Below are 15427 nucleotides of genomic sequence, written 5' to 3' on the forward strand. Positions count from 1 at the left end.
CAGTCAGACTTCTGGTTTCCGTAGGAGTTGCTACTCTTTGCTTATTCAGGTGTTAGGGTAGTTCTGATGACTTGATCATTTGTGATTTGCTTGCTTGGGAGGGAGAGGAAAAAGAACACTCCAGTTTCTCTCTTGGTCCTCAAAGCTTCTCAGCACTCTTGAGTAACTGTTGGCATAAATAAATCATGAGTAGTTGATAGTTACTAGAGCAAGTAGCCAGCCATAAGTATCTCATCTCCAGGAAAAGCCTGTTGCACAACTTTTTTTCTGGCTTCTCTTGCTTAGTCAAATGGACAGCTGGGGCTTCTTTCTGCTTTCAGAGCAGATTTAAACTGGGTTTGCTTTTTCAAAAATAGAAATTAATGAACTAAAAAAAAAAAGAAATTAATGAACTCATTAGAACTCTGATCCTTTTGCAGTTTTCTGGGCCCTTCTAAATTTTATTAGTTTGAAACCATAAAGATTAGGGAAATTACACCAGAGAATTCAGTATATTGTAGCTAAATTTTGGTAAACCATGGTATGCCCTTTAACTTTAAGGTCTCTCATTTTCCCCACCCTTCCAACTTCCTCTTTTCTAGTTTCATTAGGCTTAGAGGGACTAGCTCAGAGGTTCTTTACCTTTTTTGTGTCACAGACTAATCCATTAGCAGTCCAGTGAACCCTATGGATCCATTCTCAAGAATATTTTTATGTGTATGAAATAAGATTACAAAGGAAACCAATTACACAGAAATGCAGTTAAAAAAACATTAAAACAATTTTATGTTTGTAATGTACTTTTTAATGCTTTACATAGTAAGATCTAGGGATAGATATGACTACCATAATTTTTTTTTAAATAGAGATAAGCATCAATGATATTTTGATAACTAACAATTATAATGTCAAATAAAAATATCTTATTTCTATTAGTTATAGTCTCAAGTACTGCTATGACTGTTGTGGTTTGTTGCCTATCTTTGTAATTGAAGAAAATGCTAAATTTCAGTTAGAGATTAGTGAAAATGAAATCTTAATTTTATTACCATCTAAGTTCCTAGACACCCTGAATTCTGTGGCTCATGGTTCCCACGATAAGAACTCCTACTTCAACTTAAGTTGTGAAGGGGGTTAAAATTGGGAAGTCATTTGGGTTAGTTGAATATTTAACCAATTCATAGAGTAAGTTGCACCCTGTTCCCAAATCCAGTGGACACTAAATTCCATTCTCCCAAGCACAGAAGCTTTTAGTCCATCTGTGCCATTTTTGAAACGTGGTATGGGAGAGGAGTCACTATCTGTGGTAAGTAAAATAATTGCCCCTCCCTAAGATGTCCACATCCTAACCCCAGAGGCTGTGAATGCATTAGGTTACAAAGCAAAGGGGGATTAAGATTGAAGATGGAATTAAGCTTGGTAATCAGCTGACTTTAAGGTAGAGAAATTAGCCTGGGTTATCTGAGTGAGCCCAGTGTAATCACAAGGATCCTTTAAAAATGTAAGAGTGTCAGAGAGTGACTGTGGAAGATGAGATCCACAGAAGAAAGGCGCAGAGTGTTGGATGTTGTTGGCTTTGAAGATGGAGGAAGTAGGCCATGAGCTAAGAAATGTGGATCACTTTTCAAAGCAAAGATCAAAGATCAAAGCAACAGATTCTTCCCTGGAACCGCCACAAAGGAACATAACCATGGTGACACCTTGATTTTAGCCCACTGAGACCTATATTAACTTAAACAGAACTATAATAAATTTGCATTGTTAATCTGTTAAATTTGTGATGATTTTGTGTTGCAGTAGCAATAGAAAATGAATACACAATCCCACTTACCTTATTTTTCTGTGGAAGTAAAAGTGGCAAATAAAGCAGTATTTCATGCCAAGGTCTTCCACGGTGATTTTTAAAGACTTTGTGACTGCCCTGTTATCCAGGTATAACTTCTGGGCATGACTTTTTCCTAATTGTGTTTGCCTTGTTACATTAGTATGATCACACAGTTCTGTAGCTGTCTTGCCATACTAAATTATATTAATTTTTCACCAGAAGGTTAGTACTCTAGTTCTTCAGAAGTACAGTTTTACCTTAGCTTTTAATTTGGATTCATCCTGTAAATGCAGTTGAGAATTCAACAGTACTACCCTTTTGAGGTCCCTTGAATAATGCAAGGATTCTGCAGAGAGCACAGAGCAATTGAGCAACATAAGGAAGAATCACAGCTCAGTAACTTAAAGGGAAGTTATGCAGAATCACAATAGTACTTTTCAGGACTGAATGGATATGCAGCTATGAGGCGCAGCAAACTCAGGCCTTTCCCTGAGCTAAGAACATTGTGTTAGTGGCCTGGCCTCGAGGTTTGAGGCTGGTAATTGGTGAGGAATACCTGTTTACTCTTTACACAAATACTCTCTCACTGTAGTTCTTTCTAGTGCCTCTCTGAGAGTTAGATTAGGCTGTGCGCCTTGGAATTATAAACAGAAATACTTGAACTTTTAAATAGGCTTATCACTGGAACCACCTGCTAGAATTAATAGCCAAAAGGAGTCAGAAAGGGTAGATATCCTAACCTAGGATTCTGTCACTGAGGAAAGCATGCCTCCTTTATTTCAGAGGAGGGGGCAGGGGAAGGTGGAGGGACAGGGGAAGTAGGCAGGGTGTTGTTTTGCTTTACTAACTATATCACAAACATACTGTTTTCATCATAGAAAATATTTTTATCTGTTGCCTAGAAATTTAGCTCCATTTAAATAGATGGATAGTTTGTGATTTGCGGACAATTCAGAGATTTTAAAAATATGAATTATAAGCAAATGTTATTTTTAGTATTTTGCAATTCAGTGTAATCAGTATGCCTCTTCACTTCTTCCCCCAAAATGAGTCCTCCCTGAAATTTTATTTTTTTAAGATTTTATTTGTTTGTTTGTTTGTTTGTTTATGAGAAAGAGTCAGCAAGCGAGCATGCACATGCATGTGCGCAGGAGCAGGGGGAGGAACAGAGGCAAAGGCAGATGCAGACTCCCTGCCTGCTGAGCAGAGAGCACGAAGCAGGGCTCAATCTTGGGACTCTGAGATCATGATCTGAGCTGAAGACAGATGCTTAACCAACTGAGCCACCCAGGCACCTCTGAAATTTTAACTGTTGATTCAAAATTAGCTTTTTCTTTATTATTTACTTTTTAAAGTAGCCTCCACCCTTAGCATGGAACCCATGGTGGGGCTTGAAATCATAGCCCTAAGACCCAAGGTGAGATCAAGAGTCAGATGCTTAACCAGCAGAGCTGCCCAGATGCCCCAAAATAGCTTTTTTGTCGTTGTTGTTAGTTGTTTATCAATCAAGAGAAACTATTCCGTTACCCAGTATTCGTGTTTCATAGTTAAGGAACACAGGTCAGTGACAAACTTCAGTGGAACTCAGCCCAAAGAAATTCTTTCTATTCCAGAATCACCTTGTACTCTTGAGGATACCAGCCTTCTTCATCTCCTCAAAATCTTTCATGGAATCATAATTCCTGTAGAAGAAGGCATATGCCTTCTTCCTGGTTCAGCTACAGCAAATGTATAGAAAGCTGCAACCCCCATGGATACAGCAAACATTCCAACAATATGAAATTGCAGACGCTTGGCCCAGAAGGCCTCGCATCTGAGGTTTCATCAAAGCACTTGAAGTCCTGGTAGTTATTCTCCTCAACACCAGCCTCAAACCCAACATCCTTCCTAACAGAAATGGACCCAAAATTGGCTTTTTAATATAAATTAATAAGACTGTTTAAAAATTAGATTATTAAACTTGGCCCAATCATTTGAAATGTGTTATAATGCCCAGGTATTTATTTTGATGACTCTAGTCTCATGGAAGACTTATTTTCTATTAACAGTTCTGTCTTGGGATGCCTGGGTAGCTCAGTGGTTGAGCGTCTGCCTTTTGCTCAGGTCGTGATCCCAGGGTCCTGGGATCGAGTCTCACCTGGGCTCCCTGTGGGGAGCCTGCTTCTCCCTCTGCCTGTGTCTCTGCCCCTCTCTCTGTGTGTCTCATGAATAAATAAAATCTTAAAAAAAAACAAACAGTTCTGTGTGAATGTAGGATACTTTGTCCATTTCTCATACTTAAAAATAGTTCTCAGCTTTTATGGAATCTGATTTTAAGTAAAACTTGAGAATATAGGGATCCCTGGGTGGCGCAGTGGTTTGGCGCCTGCCTTTGGCCCAGGGCGCGATCCTGGAGACCCGGGATCGAATCCCACATCGGGCTCCCGGTGCATGGAGCCTGCTTCTCCCTCTGCCTATGTCTCTGCCTCTCTCTCTGTCTCTCTCTCTCTCTCTCTCTCTCTCTGACTATCATAAATAAATAAATAAAAAATTAAAAAAATAAAAAAAACTTGAGAATATTATGCCTCAAAGACCAGTTTTGTGTTGGGTACTCCCCAGCCTAAAGAAGTAAGCTTAGCTTGTCCAGTGCAATTATTCAACTGAAAATAAATTTGGTAATGCCCAAAATAAAACAGACATGAAAAGAGATAAAGTAAGGGAGGAGTACTATACAATATGCCTGAGAGAGGGTTATATAAGAAACTTAGGTATACTTATGTAAGAAAAGTGTACATCTGAGTGCTGACTCAGCATAGAAAATGAGCAAAGGACATCTAGACAAGTCACAGGGGCTCAAATGGCCAGTAAACATGCGGAAACAAGACTTTTCACCAGTCAACCTGGCAAAGATTTTTTAAAAGAAAAAAAAAAAGAGAGACTTCGGGGTACCTGGCTTGCTCAGTCAGTAGAGCATGTGATTCTCAATCATAGGGTTGTAAATTCAAGCCCCATATTGGGTGTAGAGATTACTTTAAAATCTTGGAGATGGGCAGCCCAAGTGGCTCAGCGGTTTAGCGCCGCTTTTGGCCCAGGGCCTGATCCTGGAGACCTGGGATCGAGTCCCATCTGGGGCTCCCTGCATGGAGCCTGCTTCTCCCTCTGCCTGTGTCTCTGCCTCTCTCTGTGTGTATCTCTCAAGAATTAATAAATAAATAAAATATAAAATCTTGGAGATAAAAAGACTGTTTAGTGTTGCTGTGGGTGCAACACTCTTAGGCATTAGGAGTGGAATGTATAAATTGATGGTCTTTCTGGAAGTCAGCAGAGGCTCTGAAAAATTTATGTCCAATAATTCTACTTAGGAATCTATCCCAAGAGTGCCTGGGTGGCTGTCAGTTAAGAATCTGCCTTTGGCTCAGGTCATCATCCCAAGGTCCTGGGATTGTGTCCCGCATCAGGCTCTCTGCTGAGCAGGAGGTCAGCTTCTCCCTGTCCCTCTCCCTCCTGCTCGTGTTCATGTTCTCTCAAATAAATAAAATCTTTAAAAAAAATATCCCAAAGAAATATTCAGATGTGGACTTATATATAGGGATGAACATCATAGCATTATTTGTGCTAATAAAAACCTGGGAACTGAAAGTGTGATTTTTGTCCAACTCTTGATGACATGAAAAAAAGATTCAGATGGTGGAGGTGGTGGGGAACAGACTACAAAGCTTATATACATAGCAGATTAATTTTATAAAAGAACTACAGAGGAGAGAAAAGAGGAAGAATAAATATAGTAACCAGTCTATCTTCAGCTTTCTATGAACACAGCCATGAATACTTTGATTTGGGGGATGAAATCCCAGAGTATATCTGAGGTGCAGTTTTTTGTTCTCACAGGTAGTTATTCCCTAGCATACCGAGGGAGCATATGTCTTTGTTTTCATCACAGTTCTAGTCTAGGGAATAATCTAGAAAAGATTAAAACCCAAGACACATTAAGGATATATATGTATATAATTCATGGTTTGGGCTTGAAGAGAGTCTGGTAGAGAAAGAGAGACAGGTGGCTATTCTCTAGTAGTCTTTGGAGTGTCTTGTCCATCTCAGTCTGTCTCTTCTGATTATTATAAGAAAAGGCAAGCTGCTGTTATCTGTAGTCTTTAAACTTCCAAGTTTAGGGACTCCTGGGTAGCTCAGTGATTGAACGTCTGCCTTCTGCTCAGGGTGTGATGCTGGAGTCCTGGGATTGAGTCCCGCATCAGACTCCCTGCATGGAGCCTGCATCAACTCCCTCTGCCTCTCTCTCATGAATAAATAAATAAAATCTTAAAAAATAAATAAACTTCCAAGTTTAGATGATGAATCAGAAATGGAAAGCTGGCTGTATTCATCTCTGTATCACAAGAATGGGTTCTTCCAGCGGTTTTTTTCTTTTTAATGGCTAAATTCTAACGTGTGCTTTTCCTGTTGCTTTAGTCTCCGTGGGCTACTCTTAAATTACATTTAATTATATATATGATATATACAATGTTATTATATAATTTTATTATATAATATATACTTTTATATAACATACTTTTATATATTATAATATTACATTTAATTTCCATATAGTTATAATAAAATATAAATATATTATGAAATAATTGTATTAGAAAATACAAATTTTTTATATATATATCTTTATGTATTTTTTTTAATGGCTAAATTCTAATGTGTGCCTTTCCTGTTGCTTTAGTCTCCCTGGTGGGCTACTAGTAAATTACATATAATTATATATATAATATATATATATATATATATATATTACTATGATTACTATGATTTTATTATATAATACAATTTCATTTAATTATATATATAAAATCATATTTTAGAATTATATTTCATTTTATATATATATATATCTCCTTATGTCTTGAGTTTTAATCTCTCCTAGATCTCCATTTAGAAATGACTGGTATCAGTGAGAATGAATTAAATCAAACCGCTTTTGGTGAGGTCCCCATACTGTCCAAGAGCACAAGAGTAAAGAAATGTGTATGTAGGAAGGTAGTTGGCAACGTATGAGGCAAAAGGGAGCTGTGGATTTTGCCTTATTATTTATTTGTTGTCTTTTTCTCTGCAGTAATTTTGTTGTTGTTGTTGAAGATTGGGTAGGAATTTCTTTCCCTTAGGTTGGCCCCAGTACTGGGATGAAGCTGTTTGCATGGCAAATTCAGAATACCTAATACATCATTTGTCATTTTACTTTGTTAGGTTGGGTCAGAAAAGGCCTGTTTCTAAGGAACAAACTCCCTCAGATTTGTTAAGGAAATGTTTCATAAAAGATTCCTTAAGTCAGGTCTTTTAACTGATTTGGCCTTGGGGTCTGATTTCAAAAACCCTGCAATACCACACCATGGCTTTTGAAGCCAGATTCCCAGCATTCTGTTCATGTTCTGCACAATCCAGCTTTGTTCACTCTGGTACCGGTCTGGGCCCCACCCAACCCTTGTTTGTGAGTGATCACTGAGCTTTTTGATAAAAGCCATCAACTGACTTTATTTTTACCATGTGCCCACTAGGCGAAGCATGACTGGTTTTTATTTTGCTAGCCTGGCATGGGTGTGGTTGAAAATTGTGTCTGGGAAGTTAGGGATAGAAATATAACTTATATTTATGAAGAGCATTAGATAGAAATTGTTATACCTTCCTTTGCCTGTCAGGGGGTCAGTAATACCTACACAGCTGGGTTTCTGTGAACAGTTTAGCCAAGGCCACACAGTAAGCCAGGATCAGAGCTTGAATTCTGCACTCCAGTGTGGTGTCATAGTCACTGGAATGTGCCCCTTCAGCATGTGAAAGAATAAAGGTCATCAAGTGAGAAGGAGAAATGCATATGGACAGGTTCTTTTGAAAATTATCTGTGTGTACACATGTCAATATCATGTGCTTTGGGGTTAGGGCATTTCATCAAGGTTATGGTGTTAGAAATTAACTCCGAAATGTGTGAGTTTATTTTAGCTCTGTGATTACTTGTGCAGCACTTACATCACTAATGTTGATTTGCTGCTTATTGAACTGGCTGAATCGTGAGCCTGTCTTCCACTAAACACCTATGGATGCAACTGAGGGATGCATTAAAAGTCAGTTTCTAGGTTTGTTTTTAATAGTACTGTTTTATTCAGAATATCTCTTCGTTTTCAGAGTAAGCCCCAGTCTCCAAAGAGAATTGCTTCCCTTCCTATCAACAATGGCTCCAAAGAAAATGGGATCCACGAGGAACAAGACCAAGAGCCCCAGGATCTCTTTGCAGGCAAGTATGGACTCAAAACATACTAGGAGTCTTCTCAGTCTCTGAGTTAAACACACAAGATGTATACTGGAAACATAACTCAGGACTCCTGCGTGGCTCAGTGGTTAAGCGCCTCCCTTCGGCCCAGGGTGTGATCCTGGAGTCCTGGGATCGAGTCCCACATCGGGTTCCCTGCATGGAGCCTACTTCTCCCTCTGCCTGTGTCTCTGCCTCTCTCTGTGTCTCTCATGAATAAATAAATAAAATCTTAAGAAAAAAAAAAAAAGGAAACACAACTCTATGTAAGGATATGCTTGTGGAGGATTCCAAATCATGTAGAATGTAGCCCCTGCTGTCAAGATTCTGACAAGTTTAGGGAGTAAAACCTAAACATACAGATAGTTAGGCTACTACTAAGCAATGTAATTGTGGCAGGAAGAATGCTATAAATACTAAGTGTCTGATCTTCGTTTGAGATCAGACTAAAGTAGTATTTTTAGACTTATGACCAAGATACATAGTAAGAATTACATTTTGTGTCATAATCCAAAATGTATACGTACTTATAAAGCTGACATAAAAATTTTATTAGGTGACTTGCCTTTGCTACTTTCAGTAAAATCTGAAATATCCTGTTGTTTCTCCTTTCTTTTTTTTTTTTTATTTTATTTATTTATTCATGAGAGACAGAGAGAAAGAGAGAGAGAGAGAGAGAGAAGCAGAGACACAGGCAGAGACACAGGCAGAGGGAGAAGCAGGCTCCATGCAGGAAGCCCGACATAGGACTCGATCCCGGGTCTCCAGGATCACGCCCTGGGCCAAAAGTGGCGCTAAACCACTGAGCCACCCGGGCTGCCCTCTCCTTTCTTTTTTTAATGCTATTTGCAACCCATTGAATTGATTTCACAGTTTACCAATGAGCCGCATCCTGCAATTTGAAAAACACTAATATGGAATAAGGTTTCTTTTTTTTTTTTTTTTTTTGGAATAAGGTTTCTTAACCTTGGCACGATTAACATTTTGGGCCCAATAATTTTTTGTTGAGAGAGGCTCCGTGTTCCCAACAGAGGGTGATTCCTCTCCCCCCGACCCCTGGAAGACACTTGGCAATGGTGAGATATTTTTGGTTGTCCCATCTGAGAGGGCTATTGGCATCTGGTGGATAGAGGCTATAAATGCTGCTAAACACCCTACAGTGGACAAGACAGCCCGCCCAAAAAAGAATTATCTGGCTAGGGACTGACGCCTGGGTGGCTCAGTGGTTGAGCATCTGCCTTAGGCTCAGGGCGTGATCCTGAGTCTGGGGATCGAGTCCCACATCAGGCTCCTTGCAAGGAGCCTGCTTCTCCCTCTGCCTGTGTCTCTGCCTCTTTCTCTGTGTCTCTCACAAATAAAATCTTAAAAAAAAAAAAAAAAGAATTACCCCGCTCAAAATGTCAGTAGTGCCCATACTGAGTAATTGATCTAGAATATCCTTGGAAGACTTCCTGGAAGAACGATTTATGTAGGAGAAAAGGAAAAGGATACAAATGGTTGGGCAGAGAATATAAAAGTACATTTGAAGGCCAGTAAAATAAACTTGGTGGGCCAGAGCAGGGAGTTCGTAGAAAAGCCATGGAAGATAAGGCTTTAAATGTAGTTTAGGAGGATTTTAGACATCAGTAATAATTAGTTTGAATTTTATCCTACTGTCAGTTAAGAGCCATTGGCAGTTTTGAATAAAAAAAACTGATTTTTTTTTTTGTTGTTTTGTTTTTTTTAAGATTTTATTTATTTATTCATGAGAGACAAAGAGAGAGAGAGGCAGAGACACAGGCAGAGGGAGATGCAGGCTCCATGCACGGAGCCCAACGTGGGACTCGATCCCAGGTCTCCAGGATCAGGCCCTGGGCTGAAGGCAGTGCTAAACCGCTGCGCCATCCATGCTGCCCAAGAAAGTGATATGGATAATGTTTTAAGAAGACGGATCTAGGGATCCCTGGGTGGCGCAGCGGTTTGGCGCCTGCCTTTGGCCCAGGGCGCGATCCTGGAGACCCGGGATCGAATCCCACATCAGGCTCCCAGTACATGGAGCCTGCTTCTCCCTCTGCCTGTGTCTCTGCCTCTCTCTCTCTCACTGTGTGCTTATCATAAATAAAATAATAAAATAAAATAAAAAAAAAGAAGACTGATCTAGTGGGATTATATAAAATGTATTGCAGTAGAGAAAAACTGGATACTTCAGAAAGCAATCACAAATTTGTTCAAGAATGAAATGGCAGGGCAGCCTGGGTGGCTCAGCGGTTTAGCACCGCCTTCAGCCTAGGGTATGATCCTGGAGACCTGGGATCAAGTCCCACGTCGGGCTTCCTGCATGGAGCCTGCTTCTCCCTCTGCCTGTGTCTGTCTGTTCCTCTCTCTCTGTGTCTCTCATGAATAGATAAAGTCTTTTAAAAAAAAAAAAAGAATGAAATGGGAAAGACCAAAAATGAGATGATGTAAGTGGGAAGGGAAAAGTGAAAACTTTTCAAAAGAAAAATCAGCAAAATTTGGTGTTTATGTTTAGATATAATGGACGTCCAAAATTGAGGGTTGAAAACAGAGTCAGGGGCGCCCCCGGTGGCACAGCAGTTTAGCGCTGCCTGCAGCCAAGGGCGTGATCCTAGAGACCCAGGATCGAGTCCCAAGTCGGGCTCTCTGTATGGTGCCTGCTTCTCCCTCTGCCTGTGTCTCTGCCTCTCTCTCTCTGTCTCTGTGAATAAATAAAAAATATATTTTTAAAAAATATTTAAAAAAAAAAGAAAATAGAGTCAAAGGTTTTAAGTACAAGGGTTAAGAAGAAAATGGTACCATTGTGAGAACTACTTTCTAAAAGAAGAAACTGGGGGCACCTGGGTGGCTCAGTTGGTTGACTATCTGACTCTTGATCTCAGCTAAGGTCTTGATCTCAGAGTCCTGAGTACCATGCTGGGGGTGAGGTGTCAGGGGGCCTACTTAATAAATAAAGGGGTGCCTGGGAGGCTCAGTTGGTTAAGCATCTGCCTTTGACTCAGGTCATGATCTCCAGGTCCTGGGATTGAGCCACATATAGGGCTCCCTCCTCAGCGGGGTGTCTGCTTCTCCCTCTGCCTCAGCCCCTCCCCACCTTATGCTTGCATACTCTCTCTTAAATAAATAAATAAATAAAATCTTTAAAAGGGGGGTGGCCACTTGGGTGGCTAGTGGTTGAGTGTCTGCCTTTGGCTCAGGTTGTGATCCCGGGGTCCTGGGATTGAGTCCCACATCACGTTCCCCACAGGGAGCCTGATTCTCCCTCTGCCTATGTCTGTGCCTCTCTCTCTGTCGCTCATGAATAAATAAAATCATCAAAAAAAAATATTTGGGGGAGGGGGGCACCTGGGTGGCTCAGTTAAGCAACTGGCTCTTGATTTCGGCTTAGGTCATTCCTGGGTTTGTGAGATCCAGCCTGGCCTTGGCCTCCGCACTCTTTTTTTCTTTTTTTTTTAAGATTTTATTTATTTATTTATTTATTTATTCATTCATTCATTCATTCATTCATTCATGAGAGACAAAGAGAGAGAGAGAGAGAGAAGCAGAGACACAGGCAGAGGGAGAAGCAGGCTCCATGCAGGGAGCCTGATGTGGGACTCAATCCCTGGACTCCAGGATCACACCCTGAACCAAAGGCAGATGCTCAACCGCTGAGCCACCCAGGCATCCCGGCCTCCGCATTCTACACCAAGTCTGCCTGTCCCTCCCCTTCTGCTCCTCTCCCCACTTGTGCCTACAATCTCCCTCTCTCTCTCTCTCTCTCTCTGTTTCTCTCTGTCTCTCTCTCAGAGAAATAAAATCTTTTTTTTTTTTTTTTTAAGATTTTGTTTTTATTTATTCATGAGAGACACAGAGAGAGGCAGAGACACAGGCAGAGGGAGAAGCAGGCTTCATGCAGGGAGCCTGATGTGGGACTTGATCCCGGGTCTCCAGGATTAGGCCTTGGGCCAAAGGCAGTGCTAAACTGCTAAGCCACCTGGGCTGCCCAATAAAATCTTGTAAAAAAAGGGAGATTCTTTCTCACTTTCCCTCTGTCTGTCCCCTCTGCTCCCCCATGTGTGCTTCCTCTCTCTCTCTCTCAAAATACTAAATCTTAAAAAGGAATACCTAAGATAAGACATTTAGTTTAGGACTTGAGTAGCTTCTCAGAATTTTTAGATATTGATTGTGGTAATTTAAATGTTCTAGTTTTATTTGCCACATAATTAGTTCCATGATGGAGCCCAAAGGCTTTTCTATCACTCTTTTCAAGTTTTGGCATCTTTGTCCCATGAATGTCAGTAGAAAATGCACAGTTCTTCAAAGGACTTTCAGTAGCACTTAATAAGCCAAAGATTTTAAATGAGAAGTACCTCCTGTTTCATTTCCAAACTCATTTATTAACTTATTATTTACTTGGGACCTGCATGGTCTGAATATCTTCAACATCTTTCTGCTGGTTACTTGCTCCAAAGAATACTACCATCCTGAGGTATTTATTATGTGTACTTTGTTTTGTTTTGTACTCCCATACCATGGTCAGATTATATTACCATCTCTCTTCTTTTCCTGATAAGAGACCAAGTTCCAAGAGTGTGGCAATCATGTTTGTACATGATTCACATTTAATGATTAGAACATTCATCTAGGACTTAGTCATGCCTTATAGTCCCCCATCTTGTTTCATTTTAGTTCCAAATGAAAGTCTAGAAAAGAAAAGAAATAGGGGCACCTGGGTGGCTTAGTTGGTTAAGCATCTGACTTCGGCTCAGGTCATGATTTTGGGGTCCTGAGATTGAGCCCCACATCTGGCTCCCTGCTCAGTGGGGAGTCTGCTTGTTCCTCTCCTTCCTCCTCTGTCCCTCCCCCCATCATCTCTCTGTCTCTCTCTCAAGTAAATAAATAAGATCTTTTAAAAAATAAGAAAGAGGGGATCCCTGGGCGGTGCAGCGGTTTAGCGCCTGCCTTTGGCCCAGGGCGCGATCCTGGAGACCCGGGATCGAATCCCACATCAGGCTCCCGGTGCATGGAGCCTGCTTCTCCCTCTGCCTGTGTCTCTGCCTCTCTCTCTCTCTCTCTGTGACTATCATAAATAAATTTAAAAAAAAAAAAATAAAATAAAATAAAAAAATAAAAAATAAGAAAGAGAAATAGCTTCTTTGAATTCCCTAGAACTAAAATTGCATACCTACTGATTAGGCCAAACTCAAATAGATACTATGTTTTTCTTTACTAAAGAAGAAAAAAATCTTTGGTTTTAGGTTTTGAATTTCTAATGCTATTGCTCTAAGTTGAAAGTGTGTCCTTTTTATTAGTCAAAAAAAATTTGTCTAAAAATGGTGCCTTCTGCTCTTCTAAAGTCCATCTCTAGAACACTTAGAGAATGAGTTGTTTTGCTCAACTGAGATGTTCTCAGATAGACAAAGGTGGCTTTTAAGCACCATTTTTCACAACTATTCTTATTAGAAGGATTTTCAGATATTACATCTTTTTATCCCCCTTGGACAAAATGTATCAAACATAAGTTTGCAAGATGATCTAAAAACTGTTATTGTAAAGAGTTATTAAACTGCTAAAACAACATTGCCATTCTCAGGTGTAGCAAATAGTACCTTTTCCCAAGTGTTACTGTCTTAGTATATTGGGTCTATTTTTTCTAGCTTACCAGTTTTCCTTTCTTTGATGTCATTTTTTGCTGTCAATACACCCACATTTAGCTGAACTTACTCCTCTTTTCCAAAGTTATAGCAGGAATAAGTAGAGTTTATATAAGATTTTAAAGGAATATTCCTCAGAGTAAAATAAGTTGGTACGCTGACTTTGTAGTCTTTTGCTTAATATCTGGTTCTTGCCTAAATCTTAGGGAGGAGAGGGTAGCCAAGTAGCTATAGAAAGTGGGAGAGATTCTTCCATCAGGCCTGTGCTAGAGTACTTCCCTTGCTGTCTTCCCCTTTTATCCACGTAAATTCTTACTTTTTCTTGTTCTGTTTACCTGGACCAGATTTCACAACTCTTGTTCTCAGTTTGAAAATGTGTAAGTATTGAGAGTGGTTGCTATTGTTTGTGTCTCTTAGCTTATAGAACTGAAATTTAGCCATCAAAAACCCATTATTGATCTTCATTATAGAATATCAACTTTTGTTTTAGATGCCACAGTGGAGCTCTCTCTGGACAGCTCACAAAATAATCAGAAGAAGGTGCCAGCCAAAACGCTCATTTCTCTTCCTCCACAGGAAGCCACAAATTCTTCTAAGCCCCAGCCAAGCTATGAAGAGGTGAGAATTTGTGCTCTTGGTCTTGTTTCTTTTGGATTTTTAGGACTGTGCTGCCAGTCTGAAGTTCAGTTGAATATGAACCTTGAGAAAATATTTATGATTCTTGAAGAATGAAGAAGGCCTTTTTCATTAATGGACAGCGAGAATCCCATGAAGAACTCTTTCTTGGGGCACCTGGGTGGCTCGGTCAGTTAAGTACCTGCCTTCAACTTGGGTCGCAATCCCGGGGTCCGGTGATAGAGCCTTGCATTGGGCTCCCTGCTCAGTGGGGAACCTGCTTCTCCTGCTCCCTCTGCTGTTCCCCCAGCTTGTGTTCTCTGATTCTCTCTCTCTCAAATAAATCTTAAAACAAAACAGAACACCTCTTGGGTAGAATATCACCCAAAGGATGGCACGGAGGCTTTCGATGAACACTAATGATAATTAGTGTTTGAAGCTTCCATATTCAAGAGTATAGGCTTTCCTTATTGCCTCCGTAGCCCAACAGAGGCAAATCTTACAAAATCTAGTAATTATGCATTATGATCAAAATAACATTGTTGTTTTTTTAAAGATTTTATTTATTTATTCATGAGAGAGAGAGAGAGGCAGAGGGAGAAGCAGGCTCCTAGCAGGGAGCCTGATGTGGGACTCGATCCCGGGTCTCCAGGGTCACGCCCTGGGCTGAAGGTGGCGATAAACCACTGAGCCACCTGGGCTGCCCCAAAATAAAGTTTTAAGAGAATAGATGTAACAGACTTATAAGCAGACTTCAAAGTGTGAAAGTTGATTCCTTGGGATTTGGGAAATGGACAGAACTAAACTGATGTATAGAAGGTTATAGCTTGATGATGTTATTTTGATACATAATAATTGCAGGGTAAAATTCATAGCCTTTTTGGTGTATTAATTTTCATGGTTTGTCTTCTCTTTAAAAGCTAGAGGAAGAAGAACAGGAAGACCAATTTGATTTGACAGTTGGTATAACTGATCCTGAAAAGATAGGTAAGTATACTTGGGACTCCTTCTGATATTAGGATGTGGCCAAGGAGAGCATAGCTAGCTAATTTCTACACAGTTACCTCTAGAGCGAATTAGCTAACATGAAGTGTT

At 40.2% G+C, this 15427-nt stretch overlaps 1 protein-coding gene across 3 annotated transcripts in view; it reads left to right on the plus strand.

Annotated features, from left to right (window-relative positions):
- Positions 1-15427, plus strand: part of SNX1 (sorting nexin 1) — a 40364-nt gene that overhangs the window by 7326 nt on the left and 17611 nt on the right. For all 3 annotated transcript variants that reach the window (XM_072809052.1, XM_072809051.1, XM_072809050.1), the window contains exons 2-4: positions 7964-8072; positions 14208-14335; positions 15253-15319. In XM_072809052.1, the coding sequence (XP_072665153.1) occupies positions 7964-8072; positions 14208-14335; positions 15253-15319 (304 nt within the window). The remainder of the gene's footprint in view (positions 1-7963; positions 8073-14207; positions 14336-15252; positions 15320-15427) is intronic.

This window comes from Canis lupus, chromosome 32, assembly GCF_048164855.1.
Source record: "Canis lupus baileyi chromosome 32, mCanLup2.hap1, whole genome shotgun sequence".
In the NCBI taxonomy this organism is placed as follows: domain Eukaryota; kingdom Metazoa; phylum Chordata; class Mammalia; order Carnivora; family Canidae; genus Canis; species Canis lupus.